The sequence below is a fragment of the Trachypithecus francoisi genome, unplaced genomic scaffold, assembly GCF_009764315.1.
Source record: "Trachypithecus francoisi isolate TF-2019V2 unplaced genomic scaffold, Tfra_2.0 Lachesis_group15, whole genome shotgun sequence".
Lineage (NCBI taxonomy): Eukaryota > Metazoa > Chordata > Mammalia > Primates > Cercopithecidae > Trachypithecus > Trachypithecus francoisi.
The window spans coordinates 103999482-104023461 of record NW_022681460.1 but is presented as its reverse complement, the minus strand read 5'-3'; the positions used below and the strand labels follow the sequence as shown (position 1 = coordinate 104023461).

At 46.9% G+C, this 23980-nt stretch overlaps 1 protein-coding gene across 7 annotated transcripts in view; it reads left to right on the top strand.

Moving 5' to 3' along the window:
* CLEC16A (C-type lectin domain containing 16A) overlaps positions 1 to 23980 on the top strand; it is a 237525-nt gene that overhangs the window by 23949 nt on the left and 189596 nt on the right. For 6 of the 7 annotated variants that reach the window (XM_033235752.1, XM_033235751.1, XM_033235754.1 and 3 more), the window contains 6 exons: positions 1242 to 1390; positions 3518 to 3623; positions 5321 to 5444; positions 9946 to 10120; positions 12065 to 12118; positions 15603 to 15716. In XM_033235752.1, coding sequence (XP_033091643.1) covers positions 1242 to 1390; positions 3518 to 3623; positions 5321 to 5444; positions 9946 to 10120; positions 12065 to 12118; positions 15603 to 15716 — 722 coding nt within the window. The remainder of the gene's footprint in view (positions 1 to 1241; positions 1391 to 3517; positions 3624 to 5320; positions 5445 to 9945; positions 10121 to 12064; positions 12119 to 15602; positions 15717 to 23980) is intronic. The other variant, XM_033235753.1, reaches the window with a different exon arrangement.

Below are 23980 nucleotides of genomic sequence, written 5' to 3'. Positions count from 1 at the left end.
GGCTGCAGCTGACTGATAGACATGTTTTTTGCTGGCCAGCACAGCTTTAAAAGCTAGTTTAGGCCGGGCGCGGTGGCTCAAGCCTGTAATCCCAGCACTTTGGGAGGCCGAGACGGACGGATCACGAGGTCAGGAGATCGAGACCATCCTGGCTAACATGGTGAAACCCCGTCTTGACTAAAAATACAAAAAACTAGCCGGGTGAGGTGGCGGGCGCCTGTAGTCCCAGCTACTCCTGAGGCTGAGGCAGGAGAATGGCATAAACCCGGGAGGCGGAGCTTGCAGTGAGCTGAGAGCCGGCCACTGCGCTCCAGACCGGGCGACAGAGCAAGACTCCGTCTCAAAAAAAAAAAAAGCTAGTTTATTCAGTGGCAAACATGTCAGGATCAGGAGATGCAGTGTTGGAATCTGGTTTTGCCTCTCTTCACAGTTGAAAGCACTCACCATACTGGCCTGCATTTCTGCAGGGCCAGGGACTGGGAGCTGGGGAGTCGGGGTTGCTCTTCAGTTGACCCCAGTGCCCTTGGGCCCTCATCACCCAGTTTTCGTTATTGGGCCCCCATAATGCATGACAAACTCTGACATCAGACCTGAGTTTGAATCCCTTCTCTGACTGTCTCTGTGCACGGGTAAGTTAACGTTTCTGAGATGTTTTTGCTCATCTGCAAAATGGAAAGAATGAGCAGGATCATGTGATGGTTGATGGTCATGTAAAGCACTCAGCCCAGTGGCAGGCATATAGTAGGAATTCAGCAGAAAGTGACCTTTATGAAATCATGTTGCTATATAAGGAGGAAAAAAACCCTAGTGTGGCCTGTTGTGGCATTCAGAGTTGATGATGTGATTTGTGATGGCAGAAGTGGGCAGCTTTTTACCCTCATCCATGGGTGGTTTGTGAAAATGCCCACACACCAGCTAACCTCCCCCTACTCCCAGCTCTTTGTTGAACTTTGCCGTCAATGAAAAGAAAATGTTGGAGTGTGTTTTTTTTTATTTGGGGTGGGAGGGCGGGGAAGGGCTGTTCTCTGGTGATGCCTTTGAACTTCCTGGTGACTGTGCATCGAAGATGATCTCTTTGCTGGTTAAAAGTTAAGCTCTTCCCAGTTAGTGTGTTTAATCCCAGCAACCCAGAGGCTTACCTGATTCAAGTACATTAATGTGGTCATCTGCTTGTTACCTGGCTTATCTTTTCTCCAGCGAGAGTTAATCTGTTTTGTTTGTTTGTTTTTTTTCCCCTCTAGATTATTTGCTCTCAAATAACTATGTAAATTCTATCATCGTTCATAAGTTTGACTTTTCTGATGAGGAGATTATGGCCTATTATATATCGTTCCTGAAAACGCTTTCGTTAAAACTCAACAACCACACTGTCCATTTCTTTTATAATGAGGTAAGTAATTGCCAGAGGGGCACATGTGGGTGTGAAGCTAAACTAGTTATGGCAGCGCCTTAGATCTGGATGGTCTTGTGTCTGTTTACAAAGCTCTTGTATGCTTGTTAGGATTTTCACGGCAATACTTTTGACTTTGGCATGCTTAAAAAAATTTTTTTAATTAAATAAGTTACCTTTCTATTAAAAAAATTTAATTCTTTGTAGAGACAGGGTCTTATTATGTTTCCCAGGTTGGTCTTGAACTCTGGGGCACAAGCGATCCTCCTACCTTGGCCTCCCAAAGTGTTAGGATTACAGGCGTTGAGCCATAGCACCTGGCCGGCCTTTCCATTTTTAATGTAAAATTCAGTTTGTTCTGAGAGCTTTATACCTGGCAGAGAGGAGACATGCCCAGATGTTGTCTTGGGGAAGTGTTGCCCTGTGGGAAAAACATGACTGGAACTCCAGTCAGGGCTGGCTTTGTCACTTCCCTGCTGTGTCACCTTCAGGAAGTCCCAGTCGCTTTCTGAACCTCAGTTTCCTCATCTGAGAAATGAGGATAAGAATATATATCTTGTAGGGTTATTAGGGGTTGAGTTAAATGAGATGATGTCTTCAAAGTGCCTAGTATGTACGTAGCTCCCTACAATCATAGACGTTGCTATTCTTGATAAGATAACGTCCCTGACATTCTTTGGGAGAATTATTAAAATGAACAACTTAAATAAATAAGTTGCTCCTGTCCTCACACCTAAAAGGAGTTGGAACAATAGGGTCAATGTATCTCCCATACTGAAAGGTCCAGGCACTGGCCATGCTGGGGCTGGTTCATCGTGTGCTTCAACCATATCAGCGAGGACCCAGGCTTTCCCATCTTGCTGCTCTGCTGACTATACGGTTGGCATCCATCCTCAGGTTCAACCCGTCATGGTCACAGGGTGGCTGCCGCTGCCAAAATGCCTGATGAGATCACTTCCCTTCTTGTGTCCCTTTTTAACTTCCAAAGAAAATTTTCTCAGAAGGCTCCCACCAGTCTTCCCCTCATGTTTCCCTGCATCCCACTGAGTATTTCTTAGGTGTCAGGTGCTGGGGTAAGCACGGGACCAGAAATGATCTCATTTAATCCTGGAAACCATAAAGTAGATGTTACTATCCCCATTTTATAGATGTAGAAACAGGTTTAGAAATACTGCATTGCACAGGTTAGAAGTGGTAGAACAAGGCCGGGCGCGGTGGTTCACGCCTGTAATCCCAGCACTTTGGGAGGCCGAGGCGGGTGGATCACGAGGTCAGGAGATGGAGACCATCCTGGCTAACACGGTGAAACCCCGTCTCTACTAAAAATACAAAATATTAGCCGGGCGTGGTGGTGGGCGCCTGTAGTCCCAGCTACTCAGGATGCTGAGGCAGGAGAATGGCATGAACCCAGGAGGTGGAGCTTGCAGTGAGCTGAGATCATGCCACTGCACTCCAGACTGGGCGACAGAGCGAGACTCCATGTCAAAAAAAAAAAATAAATAAGTGGTAGAACAGGTAATGAACCCAGATCTGACATTATTTGGACTTTTTTTTTTTTTTTTTAATTATAATTTTAAAATAGAGATGAGGTCTTGTCACATTGCCCAGGCTGGTCTGAACCTCCTGACCTCAAGTGATCCTCCCACCGTGGTCTCCCAAAGTGCTGGGATTCTGGGCATAAGCCACCACTCCCAGCCAATGAATCAGTGATTACTACTACTCCACTACTACTGCTCTTTTTTCTTTTTTTTCTTTTCTTTTTTTTTTTCCTGAGACAGGGTCTTGTTCTGTTGCCCAACCTGGAGTGCAGTGGCACGATCACAGCTCACTGCAGCCTCCAACTCCTGGGCTCAAGCCAACCTCCCACTTCAGCCTCCCAAGTAGCTGGTGCTATCGGTATGCACCACCACACGGACTTGGACTCTTTTCTGTTTCTTCCGTGGCTTTGCCTTCCCATCCCTTTCCACATTCCCCATTGGGAATGAACCACTCACTTAACAGTTCACATTGGCAACATTTTTTTTTTTTGGCTTTTTCTGAAGTTTCTGACGGAATTCAGAGAGTTGGGGTGAGGCCAGGCCTGGCTTATGGGCTTGTCATTTGTTTTCGTTATTTCTTTTGTTTTAGCACACCAATGACTTTGCCCTGTACACAGAAGCCATCAAGTTTTTCAACCACCCTGAAAGCATGGTTAGAATTGCTGTAAGAACCATAACTTTGAACGTCTATAAAGGTGAGTGTCCTCGTGGGCTTGTGTCTCGCCTGATTTCCGACTTGGCAGCAACCGCTCCCGTGTGTGTGCGTATGGCTCTCTGATTGTCACGAGGGAGCGCAATGATGATGAGCCGTGGCAGCTTCTGTCATGAAAAACTTGGAATCCCCTGGCATTTAGCTGGCCGCTCATGGAAATCCTTGCCTTCTCCAGGCATGTGGAAGTCTTGCTCATGCTGCTACATGAAAGTAGGATGTCCTGAGAGGCACGTGTGGGATTCAGAGTGACTGTGTTTTAGAATTTGAGAAAGCAAAATTGTCTTTTTAATGTGTCATTTAAATTTTTGTGTTTTGGCTTGTGAAGTATACTTTAATACAGCTAAGTAATTTGACTTATAAGTAATATTTAAAAGCATGTCACACTGTGAACAGCAGGGGGCAATGTTGTATTCCCAACAGGCTGCAAAGCCCAGCACTAACGAATTCCTCCTTTCCCTCAAGATATTCTTAATGCCCAAAATATTGCGCCAGGGAAAAAGCCATTCCCCCAGTCTCTGCTGCACTGACACAAAGTCTGCCTGGCCACAGGTTTCCTGAACTGGAATTGCCCTTCCAAGGCGATGCTTGGAAGTTCTCTGCCTAATGCCTGAGTTATTTTCCCTGGAGTCACCACAGTAGAGATGGGACCATTTTCTCAGGGATGAAAGGGCTTTGACTTTCATGAGTCAAAATGTTATTACTCCCTAATGAGGGTGGGGGCACCTCAGGGACTCACTTCAGCCTAGCACTGGACTTACATTAAATTTAAGAACCTTTCTAAGAGCCCAGCTGGACCCATCCAGGGTCGCAAACTGAGGACCTGTGGGCCGTATCCAGCCATCAGACATGTTTTAATTGGCTTAGTTTTTGAAAAATATGTAGTTGCCAGTATTTAAAAATTGAGAGGTCTTCCATGAAAATCTGGATTTGCACCTTGAAGATGCAGATTGGGCTAGTTGAAGCCCACAGTCCTGCAGGGGTAGGGGGTCAGCTGGCACAGAAGCAGCTGCCCCTTTGGGGTCAAGGCCCATGCTCCCAGGTCACATGCTGGACCTCTGGCCACCAGCCAGTCGGGCATGCTTCTAAGTGTGTGACCCTGGTCCAAGCCACAGTTGGTTCTGCTGCCTCCTGCTCTGTTTTCTGCTGTCCCCTTCTAACCTTATCTCTCTGTGCAGATGCCTCCTGCCCTAGCCTCTCTCCCTCTGAGCAGCTCTCTCACCTTCCCAGGTCCTAATCCTGTTAACTGTTGTCTGTTTTTTGCCTTTCCTTCAATGACGATTCCTGTGTTCGTTATTCCAGTGTCATGTAAGTTATTAACCTCTGGTTTTCTGCTTTCTTAATTTATCCTTATGTATAAATACAGGAACCTTGCTTGAGAATGCTGTAATTCTCAGTGTAGTCTAGCTCAATCTGCTACTGATAAGTAGGCTCTCCCATGCACTAATAATGTTTAGCTCAACTAATTGAAGTAAAATATTGTAAGAACTGCCTTGATGACTGTAGTTTTATGAATAAGATAAACATTTTTAAGTATTTCCAGGAAAGACAGACAATTTCAGATTATAGCAGAGGGCTTTTTCTTTGTGGTTTTGGGTTTTGCTTTGTTTTTGTTTTTTTTTTTTATCTTCCCCAAGTTATTTTTGGTAGCTTGACTTTTTTTTCTTCTGTGAATTTTCTCAGTGGATAACCAGGCCATGCTGCACTACATCCGAGATAAAACTGCTGTTCCTTACTTCTCCAATTTGGTCTGGTTCATCGGGAGCCACGTGATCGAACTTGATGACTGCGTGCAGACAGATGAGGAGTAGGTGACACCCCCAGGGCCACTCAGTAGATAGACAGGGTGGTTACGGGAGAATTCTGTTTTTGTCAAGGAAAAACAAACACATTAACGGCACTCCCCTACCTCTGTGTAGCCTGGACTTCCGTACTCTAAAAGGTCCTGCTCACCTATTTGTAATAATGAAACGCTGGAAACAACTCAGACGCCTCCCAGAGCAGGTGGGGTAAATCAATTCACTACAGCCATAGATGGGGCCGCTAGACAGCTGGTGAGAAGGTCAAGGGCCTCTATCAGCTGATGAATGCATTAACATAACGTAGTCTATCTGTACAATGGAGTAGTGTTTGGCAATAAAAAGGAATAGAGCGGGCCAGGTGCAGTGGCTGATACCTGTAATCTCAGCACTTTGGGAGGCCGAGACAGGTGGATCACGAAGTCAAGAGATCGAGACCATCCTGGCCAACATGGTGAAACCCCGTCTCTATTAAAAATACAAAAATTAGCTGGGTGTAGTGGCACACGCCTGTAGTCCCAGCTACTTGGGAGGCTGAGGCAGGAGAATTGCTTGAACCCAGGAGGCGGAATTTGCAATGAGTAGAGATCGTGCCACTGCACTCTAGGCTGGCAAAAGAGCACGACTCAGTCTCAAAAAAAAAAAAAAGGAATGAAGCGCTGACACTTGGTATGGCATAGATGAACCTCAAAAGCATTATTCCTAGTGAAATGCCCAAAATAGGTGAATCTCTAGGGGCAGAAAGTAGATTGGTGGCTAGGATGTTGTGTGGGGACTTAGGAAGCAACTGCTAATGAGTATAGGGCTTTTTTTTCTTTTTTGAGACAGAGTATTGCTTTGTCACCCAGGCTAGAGAGCAGTGGGGTGATCATGGCTCACTGCAGCCTTGACCTCCTAGGTTTAAGCAATCCTCCCGTCTCAGCATCCCAGGTAGCTAAGACCACCAGGCCTCAGCCACCAAGCTCAGCTAATTTTTTTGATTTTTAGTAGAGATGGGGTTTCGCCATGTTGCCCAGGCCGATCTTGCATTCCCAGGCCCAAGCAGTCCTCCTGTCTTGGCCTCCCAAAGTGCTAGGATTACAGGTGTGAGACACACATCCAGCCAAGTAAGGGGCTGCTTGCTTTTTTTTTTTTTTTTTTTTTTTTTTTGAGTCAGAGTCTTGCTCTGTCACCCAGGCTGGAGTGCAGTGGTGCAATCTCGGCTCACTGCAACCTCCGCCTCCTGGTTTCAGGTGATTCTCCTGCCTTAGCCTCTGAAGTAGCTGGAATTACAGGTGTGTGCCACCACACCCAGCTAATTTTTGTATTTTTAGTACAGATGGGGTTTCACCATATTGGCCAGGCTGGTCCTGAACTCCTGACTTCATGATCCTCCCACCTTGGCCTCCCAGAAGTGCTGGAATTACAGGCGTGAGCCACAGCGCCTGGCCGTAAGGAGCTTTCTTTGCAGGGGGATAACAGTGTTCTAAAATCGACTGTGATCATGGGTGGGCAACTCTGAATCTACCAAAAACTGTGACATTGTCTACTTTAAATAATTGAATGTTATGGTATGTGAATTATACTTCGATAAATCTCTTTTAAAAAAGAGATTAGGATGGTGCTTTTGTCCTCAGAGGGATGATTAGAAGTTCCAGAGCAGGATTTCTTTCCCTTGGCTCTATTTACCTCTTAAACTGGGTGCCATTGTTGTGGGGGCTGTCCTGTGCATTGTAGGCTTTTTAGCAACATCAGTGGCCTCTCTACCTGCTAGATGCCAGTAGCACCCCTCCCCAGTCGTACCAACCAAATATGTCCCCAGACATTGCCAAATGTCCCCTTTAAGGCAAAATCACCCTCACTTGAGAACCACTGCTCCAGGGTGACAGCTTTACCCAGGCCTGGTGAGAGGTGCACCTAAATGGGGTCAGGATGCTAAAGGGACCCGATGAGAAGGGTCCTGGGGGAGGGGAGCTAGGCAGATAGAATATGAGATCTGATATGGGGGAAGAAGCAAGGATGGGTAGATGGCAGACCCAGCGGAGCAATTGGGAAAGCCAGAAGCCTTATGGTTTTAAACAGTCGTGGATGCGAGACATAATGAGACACTTAACTACAGAAAGAGCAAAGTTATACAAGCAAGGAAATGAAATCATAGTCCTCTATTTGGCTTCACGGCAAATGTTATGACATCAACCCCAATTACTGATGACTACTTGGGGGGAAGGGACAGAGAGAACGGAAGAGTTCTGTCATAACAGGAGGTCAATAGATAATACCTAAAATGGCTCAATTGCAAAACAGAAGTCCATGCAGACTTTCTAGAAATATGGGAGGAACTATCTGTAGAAACAAGTAACTGCCTCTGGACAGTGGGGAGAAGTAGGGGAGGGCTGGGTGTGGTGGCTCATACCTGTAATCCCAGCACTTTGGGAGGCTGAGGTGGGCAGATCACTTGAGGCCAGGAGTTGGAGACCAGCCTGGCCCCATCTCTACTAAAAATAAAAAAACTAGCCAGACATAGTAGTGCACCCCTGTAATCCCAGCTACTAGGGAGGCCAAGGCATGAGAATTGCTCGAACCTAGGAGGTGGAGGTTGCAGTGAGCTGAGATTGTGCCACTGTACTCCAGCCTGGGCGACAGAGCAATACACTGTCTCAAAGAAAAGCAAAAATTAATGGAGGATGCGAGCCTGGGCCAGGAGCTGCTCTTTTTCGTTATCAACTTATCAATGCTATTTGATTTTTAAACCTAGCCGCGTATATTACTTTGATTTTTTTTTAAACCAAGGTATTAAAAAGTGAGGTATTTTAAATATACCATTAGAGAAAATGTTCCAAAGTAAGTGCAAAACATTGCGCATAAATGTTCTAGGCCTCAGGCACACGGTGGGTTCGTAGACATTCATTATACTATTAGGCTTTACAACATATTTAGCAAATATCTTTTTTTCTTTTCTTTTTTGAGATGGAGTCTTGCTCTGTCGCCCAGGCTGGAGTGCAATAGTGCAGTCTTGGCTCACTGTAACCCACCTCCCAGGTTCAAGTGATTCTCTTGCCTCAGCCTCCTGAATAGCTGGGACTACAGGTGCATGCCACCACACCTGGCTAATTTTTTTTTTCTTGTATTTTTAGTAGAGAGAGGGTTTCACCATGTTGGCGAGGTTGGTCTCGAACTCCTGACTTAAAGCAATCTGCCTGCCTTGGCCTCCCAAAGTGCTGGGATTACAGATGTGATCCCAGTCTGTATGCAGCTGAAATACCTTGTTGAAGTATAAGAAATAATTGGCTGAGCATAGTGGCTCACGCCTGTAATCCTACCACTTTGGGAGGCCGAGGCAGAAGGATCACTTGAGTCCAGGAGTTTGAGACCAGCTTGGGCAATATGGTGAAACCCCTCCACCCTCTACAAAAAAATTTTAAAAATAGTTGGGCATGGTGGCAGGTGCCTGTAATCTGAGCTACTTTAGAGGCTGAGGTGGGAGGATCCCTTGAACTTTAGGGTTGAGGCTGTAATGAGCTGTGCTCATGCCACAGCACTCCAGCCTGGGTGACAGAACAGGACCCTGTCTCAAAAAATAATAATAAATAAATAAAAGGAATAATTATCCAGAATTATGTAAAAGAAGCAGAATTGATCTTTTTTTACCTTTTTTTTTTTCAAGTATATACAGTTAGATGGATAGAAATGTGACGTCTGTATTTAGATGTGACTACTACTGGGAGAGGTAAAAATGTAGAAAAAACGGACGTTAGGGTTATAAGTTCCAAAATGTTAATAGTGAATATCTGTTAGTGGTGGGGTTGAGACTTTGAATTCTATTTGCTTTTGTATTTTAATTTGCTGTTGTCAAAAATGACCATCTATCAGTTGGATAATAATAATACAAACAAAATGCCTAGCTAGTGTTTGCTGCATACTGGTTTGGAGGTGGTGAACGCATCCCCACCAGCTGTTTCTGGAGTGTGAGATTGACTCCACCCAAGAGACATTACCCCCGGCCCCCCACCCCCAGCACGCTGTTGCTAACTGCAGGGAGATGGAGACCTCCAGGGCAGCGGCCTGGGGGAGAGGTGTCGTGTCTTTGCTGTATGTCTGCATGTCTTCAGGGCCACTGGGGTGGCCACGGCTGTGGAAACCTGCTTTTCTCTTAAGAAGTCCTCTGGAGCTTTTTAATTACAGAGGATTTATTGCTCCATTAATGCTGCTTATCTGGGGAGCCAGGGGATCTTGCCACAGTGGCTAGTAGCTGTGCTTATGCAGTGGCTTGCTGAAAGAACTTAGCAGCGTTTTGCTTTGTTTACCTCTTTCTGGGGGACCCCAGCCGTCCCCTAAAATTGAATGCAGTAAACCTGCCCATTTTCCCTTGTGTATCTCCCCAGCAGTGGCCAGGATAAGTGTCTCTTGAGACTAACTCAGATACTGGTTATATGGATGAACCCCCAGTGACCTAAGTCTCAGGCCGTTGATGTTAGGCTCAAAGGCTCCTAGTGTTGGCCTCCAGGCTGAGGTGGTCATTTCTCATGGCAGGCACCGGAATCGGGGGAAACTGAGTGATCTGGTGGCAGAGCACCTAGACCACCTGCACTATCTCAATGACATCCTGATCATCAACTGTGAGTTCCTCAATGACGTGCTCACGGACCACCTGCTCAACAGGCTCTTCCTGCCCCTCTACGTGTACTCACTGGAGAACCAGGACAAGGTGGGTCCGGCCCCATGGCTCCCGCTGGCTGAAGGCCATCTTCAGAAGTGGGGAAGAACAGTCCCTAGTCCCCTGGAATGGGCCTGAGCATTGCAAACCAGGACTGAGGTTGTTGTTGTTGTTGTTGTTTTTGACAGAGTTTTGCTCTTTTACACAGGCTGGAGTGCAGTGGTGCGATCTTGGCTCACTGCAACCTCCGCCTCCTGAATTCAAGTAGTTCTCCTGCCTCAGCCTCCCGAGTAGCTGGGATTATAGGAGCATACCACCACACCTGACTAATTTTGTACTTTTTAGAAGAGATGGCATTTCACCATGTTGGTCAAGCTGGTCTGGAACTCCTGACCTCAGGTGATACACCTGCTTGGGCCTGGAATTACGGCCAGGACTGAGGTTTTGAGTCCAAGGGAGATTCCTTTCAAAGCATGCTGGCTTTCCTTTCCTTTCCTCTTATATCCTGAGACAGAGACAGAGTATGTGTGTGAGAAGACTATAAAAGTGAATAAGAAAAGATTACCGACTTCAGGAGAAAACAGGAAACATGTAAAAATGTAGGGTTTTGGTTTCTGTGTATCCTTCCCTGAAGTGTTCTCCTCCCCGGTAACTTTTCCTGGTAGTTGCCAGAACCCACTGATTTGCAGAAGATGCAGACAGCGACAGAACTTGCGCAGCACGGAGGGAAGCCATGGAGCACACTCAGGGAAGGGTCCCAGGGTGGTGACCGTCCACTGTTAGCAGGCCTCAGAGGCCTGTGGGGATGACGGCTGGTAACATGCAGGGCCTCAGTTTCTCTTCCAGTCTCAGGGATTCTGGTTCTGTTGCTCTGGGGTGGGGCCAGGAATCTGCGTGTCTCACCTATCCCTCAGGTGATTCTGATTCTGTGCTGCTGGTTCTCAGGGCCCCCTCCGTGAGGAATGCTGCTTCTAGAGGGGAGGCCTCTGTGTAGTTCCTCTGGAGGTAAAGGGGCCTCAGCAGGAGGCAGGACACAGCCAGCTGGTCACCATGCAGAGGTGTCCCAAGGGGATGGAGTTTTGAGGATTCTCACCACAGATGAGTAAATAAAAGAAAATGTATTTTTAGTAGAAACGGGGTTTCACCATGTTGGCCAGGCTGGTCTCAAACTCCTGATCTCAGGTGATACGCCTGCCTCGGCCTCCCAAAGTGCTGGGATTACAGGCATGAGCCACCGTGCCTGGCCAGGACTGAGGTTTGAGCCTGAGGGAGATTCCTTTCCTTTCAAAGCATGCTGGTTTTCCTTTCCTCTCCTCTTATTTCCTGAGACAGAGCGTGTGTGTGAGAAGACTGTAAAAGTGAATAAGCTCCTTAGCTTTACCAGAGGCGGCTCTGGGAGGCACAGACAAATTATGAGAATTGGAGTTTTCAGACCTGGGTTCAAATTCTGCCTCTTCCCTTTCCTAACTCTGTCACCTAAAGCAAATAACCTGAGCCCGTTTCTTCAGCTGCAAAATGAGGGCCTAACGATTCTTCTCTCACAGGGTGGGTGTGAAATGGAGCATCTTGAAATTCAGTATAAACGAGGGGCTTTTCCAAGGCCACAGTGCCCTAAACCTCCTCCCCCATGCTTTGAAAATGACTTCCCAAGAACAGGCCTCCAGGAGGCCTCTCCTGCCGGGTCATCCAGTGCCCCAGCTGTTGGAAATGAACGTGCTTGGTAACTTAAGGAGCAAGTACTCGGGGGTCAGCCTCTCATCTGTGACTAATGGTGAAAGGTTTCTCAGGTGGAAAAATAGTGGCCTTACAAACAGTATTGAGTGGGATTTTGCAGAGTGGACTTTTGAGTAGCACCCGGAAAGGACAGCCCTAGGGCCATGGAGGAAGTCAGTGGGACAGGATGCCCTTGTTCACACAGAAGGCTTTTGGCTTTGTGTATTTTATGCTGCTCGGTTGTGTGACCTGATCTCTCTCTTTCCTGCCACCCCCCACTAGGGAGGAGAACGGCCGAAAATTAGCCTGCCGGTGTCTCTTTATCTTCTGTCACAGGTATGCTTGATCATTCACCAATGTCCCCACTACATTTGGGGTCCCTTGGTGTGCCACTGCCTTGCAGAAAATCCCCAGGCCTTATCACCCCATCTTCTCTGTGTCCCCCATCCTAAAGTAAAATAACAGCAAAACAAAGGGGCTTTCTGTTTTCCAGGCACTAAATAGAGGTAGTGTGTATCTTTTTCATGGTAGGAGATGGAAATCCAAAGAGAAATGAAAAATAAACCAAACCTGACTTGTGTAGTTGATTTTTTACCATGAAGACTGAGGTTTCCAAAACAACTGAGTGCTTGAAATACCCTGGAAATGTGGGCTGCAGCGCTTTTACTCATGCAGCTTTGAATGAAGCACCACATTGCAGAACCCACAGCGTGCATACATATAGCAACCTTGGTGTAACAAACTTCCTGAAATGAGGCTATTTTTAAAGGGCTTTATCGCGGTTCTAGTTCCCAGATTACCTCGTGGAAGGGATCTTGTAGCAGCCTTAGCTCTCAGATTTGTGTCTTGATCCAATTTGTCTCCCTCCCCTCCTTAAACAAGTGTGTTTCCTTCGTGTAATTATGTAATATTTACAAGAAGGGAAAAACTCCATGGCGACCCAGTTACATAACTTTAAAAATATTTTTATTACAAGCAGTCCAGGCTCTCAGGGCATCTCATTAGACTATCAAGTAGTCCAGCATTTACCTAGAACTCTGTTTCCGTTTTTGCAATGGCACAGGTATTTGCTTTGATGAGGAACTGTCCTTCTAACTTGATCCCCAGCTGTTTTGAATTTGGGGCGGGGTTTTTTCTTTTTGGCCCAGGAGGAGAGGTTCAGAGGCCACCTCCTCCCCAGCAGGTAGGCCGATCCGGACGTGTCCTGACTATCACTCACAGCCGGAAGTCCTATTCTGGGGCTCTGTTTGCTTAGAGCTCTGCACGGGGCCAACTTTGTCTGAATGCTGCTCTGTACGGCACTGAGTGCAAACCCCAGCCTCTCCTGGCAGCTCTGTTCTGCTGCCTCTTTCCAAGTCTGCCGGCATCTGCTTGGGATTCTGGGAGTCCAGCAGGACCCAAGCAAGCCAGTTCTCAGCCCCAGGAGTCACATGGAAAGCGTCCCCAGGACCCTTCAGCTGCTGGAGCATTGCCCGGGCAGGGTCTCCTCCAGAGAGCATGGCCGCCAGCCACCCACGGTGGGAACGTCAGTGGAGAGAGTTACGCCTTTTCTCTGAGACTCCTCCCTCGCCGGTTTGCTTTGTAAAGAACCAGGAGCCCATGCACCCAATTACTTTTCTCAATATCTCACAGAAAACATAGCTTGTAATTCGGTATTCCTGAAACTTGAGTAATAGATCCCTTTTAAAGATAAACAACGTAGAGCCCTGTTTCCCGCTGCATTTTCATTTAGCTTAATGAAAATATGACCTAAATGTGTGGAAAACCTAAATCAGGTATAAATCCTGTGTCCTTAAAGCCCCTACCTCAATATTAAATCACTGCATACTTGCAAATTATTTTACAAGCATAGCTAGAAAACCATGAAAATTATCGTGGATGACATTAATTTGGTGTGACAGGTGATGCTGTCCTCCTAGAACTAAACTGCTAATAGAGTGTGGTGTGGGCAGCTGGGCCAGGCTTTTTGAGTCTGGCCTGCACGTGCTTCCATGTACCCTGCAGTTCCTCACCCTCCTTTTTCGGGTTCAGAGCCAGGAAGATGAGCACTGTGCCTGTCCACAGGCAGGAATTGTTTGCTTTGTTCAGGGGATCCTTTGTAGGTGCTCACTGAATGCTTGTGGACTGAAAAAAACAAGGAATAAATGATCAGTTAAGGCTGCATTCATACAAGGTACGTAACATCTGAGAATGAATGGCCACAGTGATCAGTGTTTTGTATTGCTGGTAGCATGATGTGCGGCAGGAATTTGGCCATAAGGAAGGTGAGAAGAATCATCACTGCTAACATTTGAGGGCCTGCCAAACCTTGGACATGGGTTAACTCATTGAATCATACTGTGTGGTCTCTGTATTAGAAAAGGTTCCCAGTATTTTAAAAAAAGATTTTTATCGGCCATTTTTTATAGGGAGGTGCCACATGGCCATTCTGCCTATACCTTTTATCTAATTTGAATTCTATGTATGTGTTGGAATAATAGATTCCCCTTGTTCAAACAGTACAAAACATGGCATGGGAAAAGTCCCTCTCTCAATCTATACCCTGGGCACCGAACCTCACTCCCCAGAGGCAGCCTGTGTTGATTTTTATCTTCACTTTTTAAAAAATAATTTTTTTAACAACGTTTTTTAAAGTTAAAAAGTTCAAACAGGTAAAAACCAGGTTTCTTTTCTAGTTTTGTTCAGGCTCCTGACTTCTATCTCCAGAGACAATTAGGGTTACCGGGTTCTCGTGTGTCCTAACAGAGACATCTCAGGGCTTCTCAACTAGGGGTAATTTTGCCCCTCAGGGGGTACCTGGCAATGTCTGGGGAGACACATTCAGTTGTCATGACTGAGGCTGGGGTGTTACTGGCATCTAGTGGGTAGAGGTCAGGGATGCTGCTAAGCAGCCTGCAGTGTCTGGGACAGCCTCCCTCAACACTCAGTTACAGCCCAAAGTGTCAGCAGTGCCAAGATTGAGAAACCTTGGCCTATGCATATGTAAATAAGCAAATGCAAACATGCACACGCTTTTGTATACAAATGGTAGATTAGCCACACCCTGTGCTACACCCTCTTGCCTTTACATTTTTAAACAAAATAGCAGGCGTGTCTAGGCCAGTTTTGCAAGACAGTTTTGAATACTCTGATTCTTAAAGCTGGTCCTCTGAACATTGGGCAACAGGTGTGGGAGCAGGGCCAGCTTAGCCCAGAGCCAGCCCTCTGATTTTACATCCTGGCCCGGTTGGGTCTGCCTCTGTCTCGTGTGGTTTTCAGCCCCAGAGTTCGCATACCTACTGACGATGCTGTGGAATCCCCATGTGCCAAAACCCACCAAAGGGTCAGAGCTTCTTCCCGTGATGGAATCTCTGTGTAGCCAATCCTCTGCCAAGTCCTTGATTGGAACAAAACTCTCCGGCCCCTTCTTCTGGTATCACTAAAGTATTGGGACAGTGCCTTCTAGTCTTCTCATAATCAAATTTGACACTAAAATGCCCGTGGAAAGGAAGGAGTGTGCTGGTTTGGCTGTTCTTTCCCGCATTGCTCCACTTCAGCCGGATTTGGCTTTACCCAGCCATGAGGGACAGTCTCGCATTAATGCATTTCCTTCCGAGGAAGAGCAGCCAGCCAAATAGGCAACAGTCTGAAGGAGAGGCTGACCTTACGAGAGTAGAACTGAGTCCTGCTTCCTGTGCCTCATTCTTCGGATTTTACATCGTAGGAATTACTGCTTAATACAGGACTTAGGTAGCCCAGCCTGGTCGCTTCTGATCCAGGAAGCAAGAGGTTGAAAATACGGCACACTTACATGCAAATCCCGTTTCTTTTTTTCCATCAGGTCTTCTTAATTATACATCATGCACCGCTGGTGAACTCGTTAGCTGAAGTCATTCTGAATGGTGATCTGTCTGAGATGTACGCTAAAACTGAACAGGATGTTCAGAGAAGTTCTGTAAGTCATTAGCTTTGGGATTGTTTGACCTTAGTAAGAAACCATTGCTCATTTTGCTAATCCGTGTGTTTCTCTAAAATCAGAAACTAACGTTCTGAGTATATAGCAGTGATGATGCATAAGCTAGTCCAGGATTCAATGAACCTAATCAGAGTCTTGATTGCATACCCAAGAGAAGCTGGGGTCAGGTACCACCTGGATTTGATTGATTGTGTGTTCTTAAACATGGAATTGTACCACTCTGGGCCTTAGGTTGCATATCTGTGAGACACTGTTATCGGGACACAGAAAATGCCTTATCAGAGGAGCTAATGTCTACAGAAGCTGGGTGATGAACATCCATGAATGACTCAGGCCCCAGGTGAAGGCAGTAGAGAGTGGTGAGGGATGTGGCAAATTGGAGAGTATATGCCACCTTGGCGAGCAGCTCCTGTTCCACCCCAGGCTGCTGCTGTTCTGCAGAAATATGGATGTATGATTACTAAGTTTTTTTCATGTTTCTAGAGAAGCAGGAAATCTGCATTGTTATGTGTAATCTCTAGTTTTAAATGATCATCCAGCTTTGGACTAAGTAGCATGTTTGTGGTCTGCAGGAGTCTTGGAGTTCCATTTGGTACACTACTGAGGGAAAACACCTGATGGCCAGTGTTGTGACTTCTTTTGAAGCTTTCCCATCTTGTCCTTTGTATATCTCTGCTGTCATCCCTCACATCCTGCTCACATGTCCTTAGCTCTGGCTGCCTTGTTCCTGGTCTGACTTGCTTTTCCCCTAGCACGTCCAACATTTGTGCCTTTGAACCTGTGCCTTTACCATACCCATAGCCTGGTTCCTGATGCACCTGGTTCCCTCTTTTCAAAGATCTTATCCACTCTAAGCTCCTTATGGCAGGGATCTCACCTGTCACTGAATCAGCTGCAGCCTGGGCTGCACAAATACTCATCTCACTTATGCTGAGCCCAGGCTGCAGCTGATTCAGTGACAGGTGAGATCCCTGCCATAAGGAGCTTAGAGTGGGTAAGTGAGATGAGCACGGTGTGTTTTATACAAGGGCTGTTTCATACAGGTTTCCTCTCTGCAGCCTGGTGCTCAGGCAGTGGCCAGGGTGGTGAAAGGACCAGCGCACCCTGGGGTAATAGGATTGCTGCCCCACCTGCATGAATGGGTGAAATGTGACCCTGTGGATGAAAGGCCAGCACTACATGGAGTACAATTAAAAGAGGCCCCTGCCCTTCCGCTGTTTTTGGTGTATGATGGTCTGGCCAGGTCATTTTGTTATTCAGGGGAACATTAGCGCCTCTGAAAAGCTTCCCAGAAACTCTGTGCTTGTTAGTGGTGGTGGCATTAGTTCAGCTGAATTGAATGGGGCCTTTTCATGGCCCCTGTCTGGCCTATCCCTTTCATAATTCATTCAGCAGTGTTGATGAAGCTCTTTCTTTGGGCCAAGTATCATGCTAGTTCTGGGGATACACAATGTCATAAATAGTCTGTGCCACATTCGAGCTTTACAGTACAGTAGAGAGATGAACATGGATCAGATATGCAAATAACTCACTGTCTCAACTCTTACAAGTGCTCTAAAGGGAAGAATTGTTTGGTGAGAGGATTTGGCCTAGAGGTGACAGGGGTGATGTGTTAAAGACTTTCCTAGCGGTCCATCTCATGACAACACACGATATGGCAAATGTATAGCTGACTCAGAGTTTATGGGGCCCTAGGTACTTCTCTGCAACTTTCTTAAAGTAGTGTTTGCTAAATGAATGTAAGTCACGGAAAGCTGAGTCAGCAGAACCAGCAGGGCCTCCGGTTAGAGGTGCCCAGTGCCCCGCCAGCCACCTGGCCTTGGGCAGGTTCTTTCACTCCATTTAGAAAACAGGCAGCGCAAGCCCTGCTCTAGAGAGCTGATGGAGATGGGGGCAAAATGTTAAGTGCCCGCCGGGCGCGGTGGCTCACGCCAGTAATCCCAGCACTTTCGGAGGCCGAGGCAGGTGGATTTCGAGGTCAGGAGATCAAGACCAGGCATGGTGAAACCCCATCTCTACTAAAAATACAAAAAAAAATTGGCCGGGTGTGGTGGCGAGCACCTGTAGTCCCAGCTACTCAGGAGGCTGAGGCAGAAGAATGGCATGAACCTGGGAGGTGGAGCTTGCAGTGAGCTGAGATCGCGCCACTACACTCCAGCCTGGGCGACAGAGCAAGACCCCATCTCAAAAAAAAAAAAATATATATATATATATATATAGTGCCCATCAAGTGCCTGATGGGTTGCAAACTGGCTACTATACCCATTTGGTTTGGTCTGTGCAGTGTTTAAAAGAAAATTTTATGAATTGCCAACTTTAAAATTAGGAAGAAAAGTCCAGATTTTTGGAATATTCTCCAACAGTCAGAAGATCTGGTCCCCATCAATGCACGTTTCTACAGGAAGCTTCACAGAGCCTGCTCCCATCAGATGAGGTGTGTTTACTGTGAAATCTGCCCACTGCTAACTGGGACTACACTGATGTTAAAGTATTGGGCCTTTTTTTTTCGGTTGCGTGATTTCCAGACCTTAAGATGGCTGCTGTGGCTTCATCTCAGATTGTCTTACTGTAAGATACTCTCTGCAGTGCTGAAGCTAGACTTGGTGTTCTAAGATGTAATCAGAGATTGCTGGGCTCTCGGGTTTGCAGCATTGTTTATTTTTATTTATTTGTTTATTTATTTTTTTGAGACAGAGTCTGGCTCTGTTGCCCAGGCTGGAGTATAGTGGCATGATCGTGGCTTACTGCAACCTCTGCCTCCCAGGTTCAAGTGATTCTCGTGCCTCAGCCTCCCGAGTAGCTGGGACTACAGGCATGCACCACCCGGCTAATTTTTTTTGCATTTTTAGTAGAGACGAGGTTTTACCATGTTGGCCAGGCTGGTCTGGAACTCCTGCCTTCAAGTGATCTGCCCGCCTTAGCCTCCCAATGTGCTGGGATTACGGGTGTGAGCCACTGCACCCTGCTTTTATGCAATTTTTTTTTTTAATTGAAATTTTTTCTTGAGATAATTATAGATTTGCATGCAGTTGTAACAAATAATACAGAGAGATCTTCCTCAGTTTCCCCCAGTGGTAACATCTGGCAAAACTCTAGTACACCTTCACAAGCAGGATGTTGACAGTGATACATAGGATTTACGTTTGAGCAAAAGCAAATTGCAGGTTACTGGCAACCTCTCAGTTTAGGACACTGGCCGTAGTTGAACCATTGTCAGGGGAAGTTTTTGAGAGATCTGTCCTCTCTCCCGATATGGCCTCTTCTTGGGATGAAGGTCTCACCTGCCTTGTGAGAGACACACGTACTGCCTTTGGGACGTAAGTGCTGGTTGTGGTGGACACCTGAACTGAAAATGAGACTCTGTAGTGTGGAGGGAATTGCCAGCCCACGTGTGTCAGCTTTCTGCTTCCAGTTACTACCTTTCTGTCAGTGTGAAGTTGAAGTTGGTTGTAATCTGATGACTATCGTTCAGGTTTGGGAAGAGCACAGGCTGAATTCCTTCTGTGAGTTGTTTTACAATAGTCCTGGTACGATTTACCTTCCTTCCCTATGAGCGAGAACAGTCTCCTATTGTTTCCTGCCCAACTCGGATGTGGTTTGATCATACTTGTTTTAAGTTTCTTGCTCTTTTTTAACCTACTTTCTCCTTCCCGTAATTTGTAGATAAGTTACTGGTATTGCCTCATTTTTACCAGCAGACCTTTCACAAAACCAAACCAAAATTGAAGAGAGAGAAGCAGAGGGGAGATCACAGTTATTTGAAAGGACTGTAATTTAGGGTTAAATGGAAAACAATCAGCATGGTTAGATGAATGTCTAATTGAAATTCGTCTGTGCATTAAAATCATATGGTTCCTGCTAAGGGCTAATTCTTGCTATAATTCGAATGCAGAGCAGATAGTGTTTCTTGTGTGGGGAAACCGAGTAGGAGAACACTAATTCTGAAACTGCTAGCATCTCGTTGTTTTTGCAGAATGAACATATAGATTAGAATTTGGGATATGCATCATTACTTGTAGGTACTTTTTTTAAAGGACTTTTTTTTCCTCTTGGATTTCTGTGGAATAGTTTCCTGCATTTTTGCATTCATTCATTTATTCATCTGTTCATGCATTCCTTCAGCAGCCATCTGTTGTGTACTTGTGCTGAGAGATGAGGGATGTGGCATTGCACTGGAACGACCTGACCCCTACCCTCCCTGGGCTTCCCTTCTCCCACGAGGACAGGGACCATGTCTTGGAGATGCCTGTGCCACCTGTGCCATCCTGGGGCTTGCCAGAGATGCCCAGGAGGTGTAGGAATGAATGACTCAGTGGGTGCAGTGGTAGCAGAGTCACAAGGGCTCTCGTGACATTCTCATAATGACTTTCAGAGCAGAAATCACTTCCTAGCCTGCCCCTTGAATGCTGCCTTCTCTTTGCCTCAGTGGCTGGGTTTGGAGTGGGCTGCTTTTGGTGCTGTTCCATGTTCCACCTCCAGAGGCAGCCTTGTGGAGTGGGTGCTATAACCAGTTTCACTGGGCTCCTCAAGTCCTGGCCCCTGATTTTACTAGGTGTTCCCGGGCCTCAATTTCTTACCTCGCCAGTGAGAATAGCAAACGTGGGTTTATGATGAGAATTAAATGCTGTGTAAAGTGCTTACTCCAAAGCCTTTTTATGTACACAGCAAGTGCATAAATATTAGATGTTGTCATTATAGTGACCTTAGTTCCTGAGGCTGCACAGTGACCTTCCACCTCCTACCTGGGACCTCCTTCCCTGGGCTTACGAGCTGTCTCTGGACTGATGGATGTGGAAACACACACCATGCGCCCCTCAGGAAGGTGGCTTTTGAGCAGATACCAAGGCACAGAGGGAGAAGTGTTAGTAATAACAGTGATGATGAAACAGCACCAGTGTTATAGCCGTTGCCATTGAGTGATGGTCGGTGAAGCCCTCTGTGTGCATACTGTGCTCTCCATTCAGCCAGACCCAGATTTAATTTCTGGAAAGTGCAAATACTGTTGTTTTTTTTTTTTTTTTGAGACAGAGTCTGGCTCTGTCGCCCAGGCTGGAGAGCAGTGGTATGGTCCCAGCTCACTGCAGCCTCAGCCTCCCCAGGTCAAATGATCCTCCCACCTCAGCTTCCTGAGTAGCTGGGATTACAGGCACGTGCTACCATGCCCAGATAACTTTTGCTTTTTTTTTTTCTTTTTTTTCTGTGGAGACAGAGTTTCGCCATGTTACCCAGGCTGGTCTCGAACTCCTGGGCTCAAGCAGTTCGCCCACCACGGCCTCACAAAGTGCTGGGATTACAGGCGTGAGCCATCACACCCAGCTGGAAAGTATAAATACTTAACTGCTAATGTGGGTTCATATGGTTGGCTGGTTGTGAAGTCAGGGTCTAAGGATTCTGGGGCAGAATAGGCTTGCTTACCCCCAAATAAGGACATTGACAGTCTGTCTGTAGTTAGCAGTTTAGCAGTTAGGATGGTTTCCAGATGATTCTCTGGACACCTGTCACTTCTAGTAGCAGTACTCTCGGCCCAGCCAGATACTCTACCAGGATATGGTGTGTGGAGCCAGTGTCTAGGAAGGTAGCAGCCTTGCTTCTCTGGGTTGTGTGTTTGCAGATTCAGAGCATTAATCATTGACTTAGCTCCCTAAGAAAGCTGCTGCAGGGCTTTCTTTTTCTTTTTCTTTTTTTTTTTTTTTTGAGACGGAGTCTTGCTATCACCCAGGCTGGAGTGCAGTGGTACGATCTTAGCTCACTGCAAGCTCCGCCTCCCGGGCTCACGCCATTCTCCTGCTTCAGGCTCCCCAGTAGCTGGGACTACAGGCGCCCACCACCATGCCCGGCTAATTTTTTGTATTTTTTAGTAGAGACGGGGTTTCACCGTGTTAGCCGGGATGGTCTTGATCACCTGACCTCGTGATCCGCCCGCCTCGGCCTCCCGAAGTGCTGGGTGAGCCACTGCACCCACCCTGCAGGGCTTTCTTTATAACTCAAACTTGTATCTGATGTTAGCCTCCTACGTGCTGAATGCATCAGGCTGGATAGCACCTCTTCCGACCAGGGTTAGAATTCCTGAGTCTTTTAGTGACCCTGACTGTACTCATGATCCCCCAGATAATCAGTGCTGGTTCCAAGGCATATACATTCTTCTCCCTGAAAATGCTGATAGGCTTCTGGGAGAAGGTTGATTGTGAATATCAAAGGGTAAAAATAGACTTCTATAAATTAAGGGCCTTAATTGACCCATTGCAAACATTCCCACAAGGGAATTAGAGCTTGGTGTATATTCTCCCTTTTGGCTTTGCCATTGAGGTCTATCCCCTAATCCCTCAATGCAGTTACAGCTCCCAGGTGCCATTCTTGCCCACCAAAGTATTGAATGTGGCAGCTCTGGTTCACATTTAAAAGGATTTGATAGAATCAAAATCCAGAGTGCAACATGAGGTCCAGTACTAAGGAGCGTATTGTTGTCTGAGAAACAGTTGCCTCTCCGTGTTTCCTGGGGCAGAAGGTGGGCTGGACAACTGAGGAGGGTCTCAGAGTGTCCCTTAGTACTTGCAAAGGGAGCAGACTTTAGTCAGGGCTGCAGGTGACTGTGACCAAAGACCAGGAGTTTTGACCTTGGGCCAGCTAGCCAGAGAAGGGGCAGCGGCCTTCATTGCTACATCCTGTAGAAGCCAACTGGTAACAATGAAGTGGGCATAGTGGGCAGGGATGGGGGCAGGAGGCAGATGGGGAAGAAGCCTCGTGACTCAGACCCTAGCTGGCTTTTCTGTATCTGTCCTGCAGTGTGACACAGAATGGGCTTGGGGCAGCCACAGGGCTGGAGGCAGCTCCATGTAGAATGGGGACCTTTTCTGGTTGCATCAGGCCATTGGTGGCTTTTTCTGGGTTTCAATTAAAATCAGAAAATTGAGGGTGAGGACAGACAAATGAGGTATGCCTCTGTCCCCTGTGGCATGGTTAGTTTTCATGACTGAGCTAGCGTCTTTGGACATTGGAGATTTTTAACCTGACTTTGAGTTACGTGAAGCCAGGTCAGTATTGTTTATTCAGATATTCAACAGATAAATATTGGGTATCTGCTGTGTGCCAGGCACTGTTCTAGGCCCTGGAGATATATACCCAGTGAACAAAGCAAAAACCTTGACTTCCAGGAACTTGGGTCTCATGCAGAGAGACAGAGGAGCAATAAAGCGAATAATAGGCATCGGGGCACATTAGATGTGAGAAGCCCTGGGAAAACAGTAGTGAAGCAGAGGATGGACATGGGCAGTGCTCAGAGACTGGGGTGTTACCGTTCTCAGTAGGGTGACTGGGGTTGGCCTCGTTGGGAAGGTGAGGTGGGAGCACAGACTCAAAGGAAGCAACAGAGTGAGTCATGTTGATATCTGGAGGAAGAGCATTTTGGTCATAAAGAACAGCACGAAACTGGGAGGCGGAGCTTGCAGTGAGCCGAGATCGCACCACTGTACTCCAGCCTAGGCGACAGAGCGAGACTCCGTCTCAAAAAAAAAAAAAGAACAGCCAGTTCAAAGGCCCTGCGGTGAGATGGTGCCTAGTGTGTTGGAGGAAGAGCAAAGGGCAATGTGGCAAGGGGATGGGAAGTAGGAGATGAGGTTGGGAGAGAACAAGCGTCCGAGGCACATGGCGCCTGTGTGCCATTGCAGGACTCAGGAGTTGCTGTGGAAGAAGACTGGAACCTCTTCGTCTTTGTGTCCCCATGTTTAGCATGGTTCCTGCAGTCAGCGTTGATTGTCTTGATCTGAGAAGTCTCGGTACGGGAATCAAACACATATCTCTAATGAGCGGTGGACATCCAGTCTTGGGCAGTGTCAGAGTCCTTGAAACTGGTTTTGCTATGGAATGCTTTGCCTGATGGGAGCCTGGGGGCTGCACGTGAGCAAGAAGGGGGCATTTGGCTCTCCTCTCAGAGTTCCCTGCCCTTTCTGGACATTCCAGCACAGTTGACAACAGTGGGGTGGTGGTGTGAGTCATTCCTTTCATGCCTGAGGGCAGTGCAGCTCTCATCCCTGGAGGTGATTAGTGAGTAGGGGTTTCCCTAGAGAGTTCTGAGGCCAGTTGAGTAGGAGATCCTGGCTGGCCTGAAACTGATTGCCTGCTGACCACTTGCTGGGTTGCTTATTACCTGGCCCCAGGACAGCTTCCTGGTAGCCTCCAGATAAGCACGGGAACAGATTTGTCAGCTTCATGGGCAAATAAGAAAAAATACAATACTTTACTGTTAA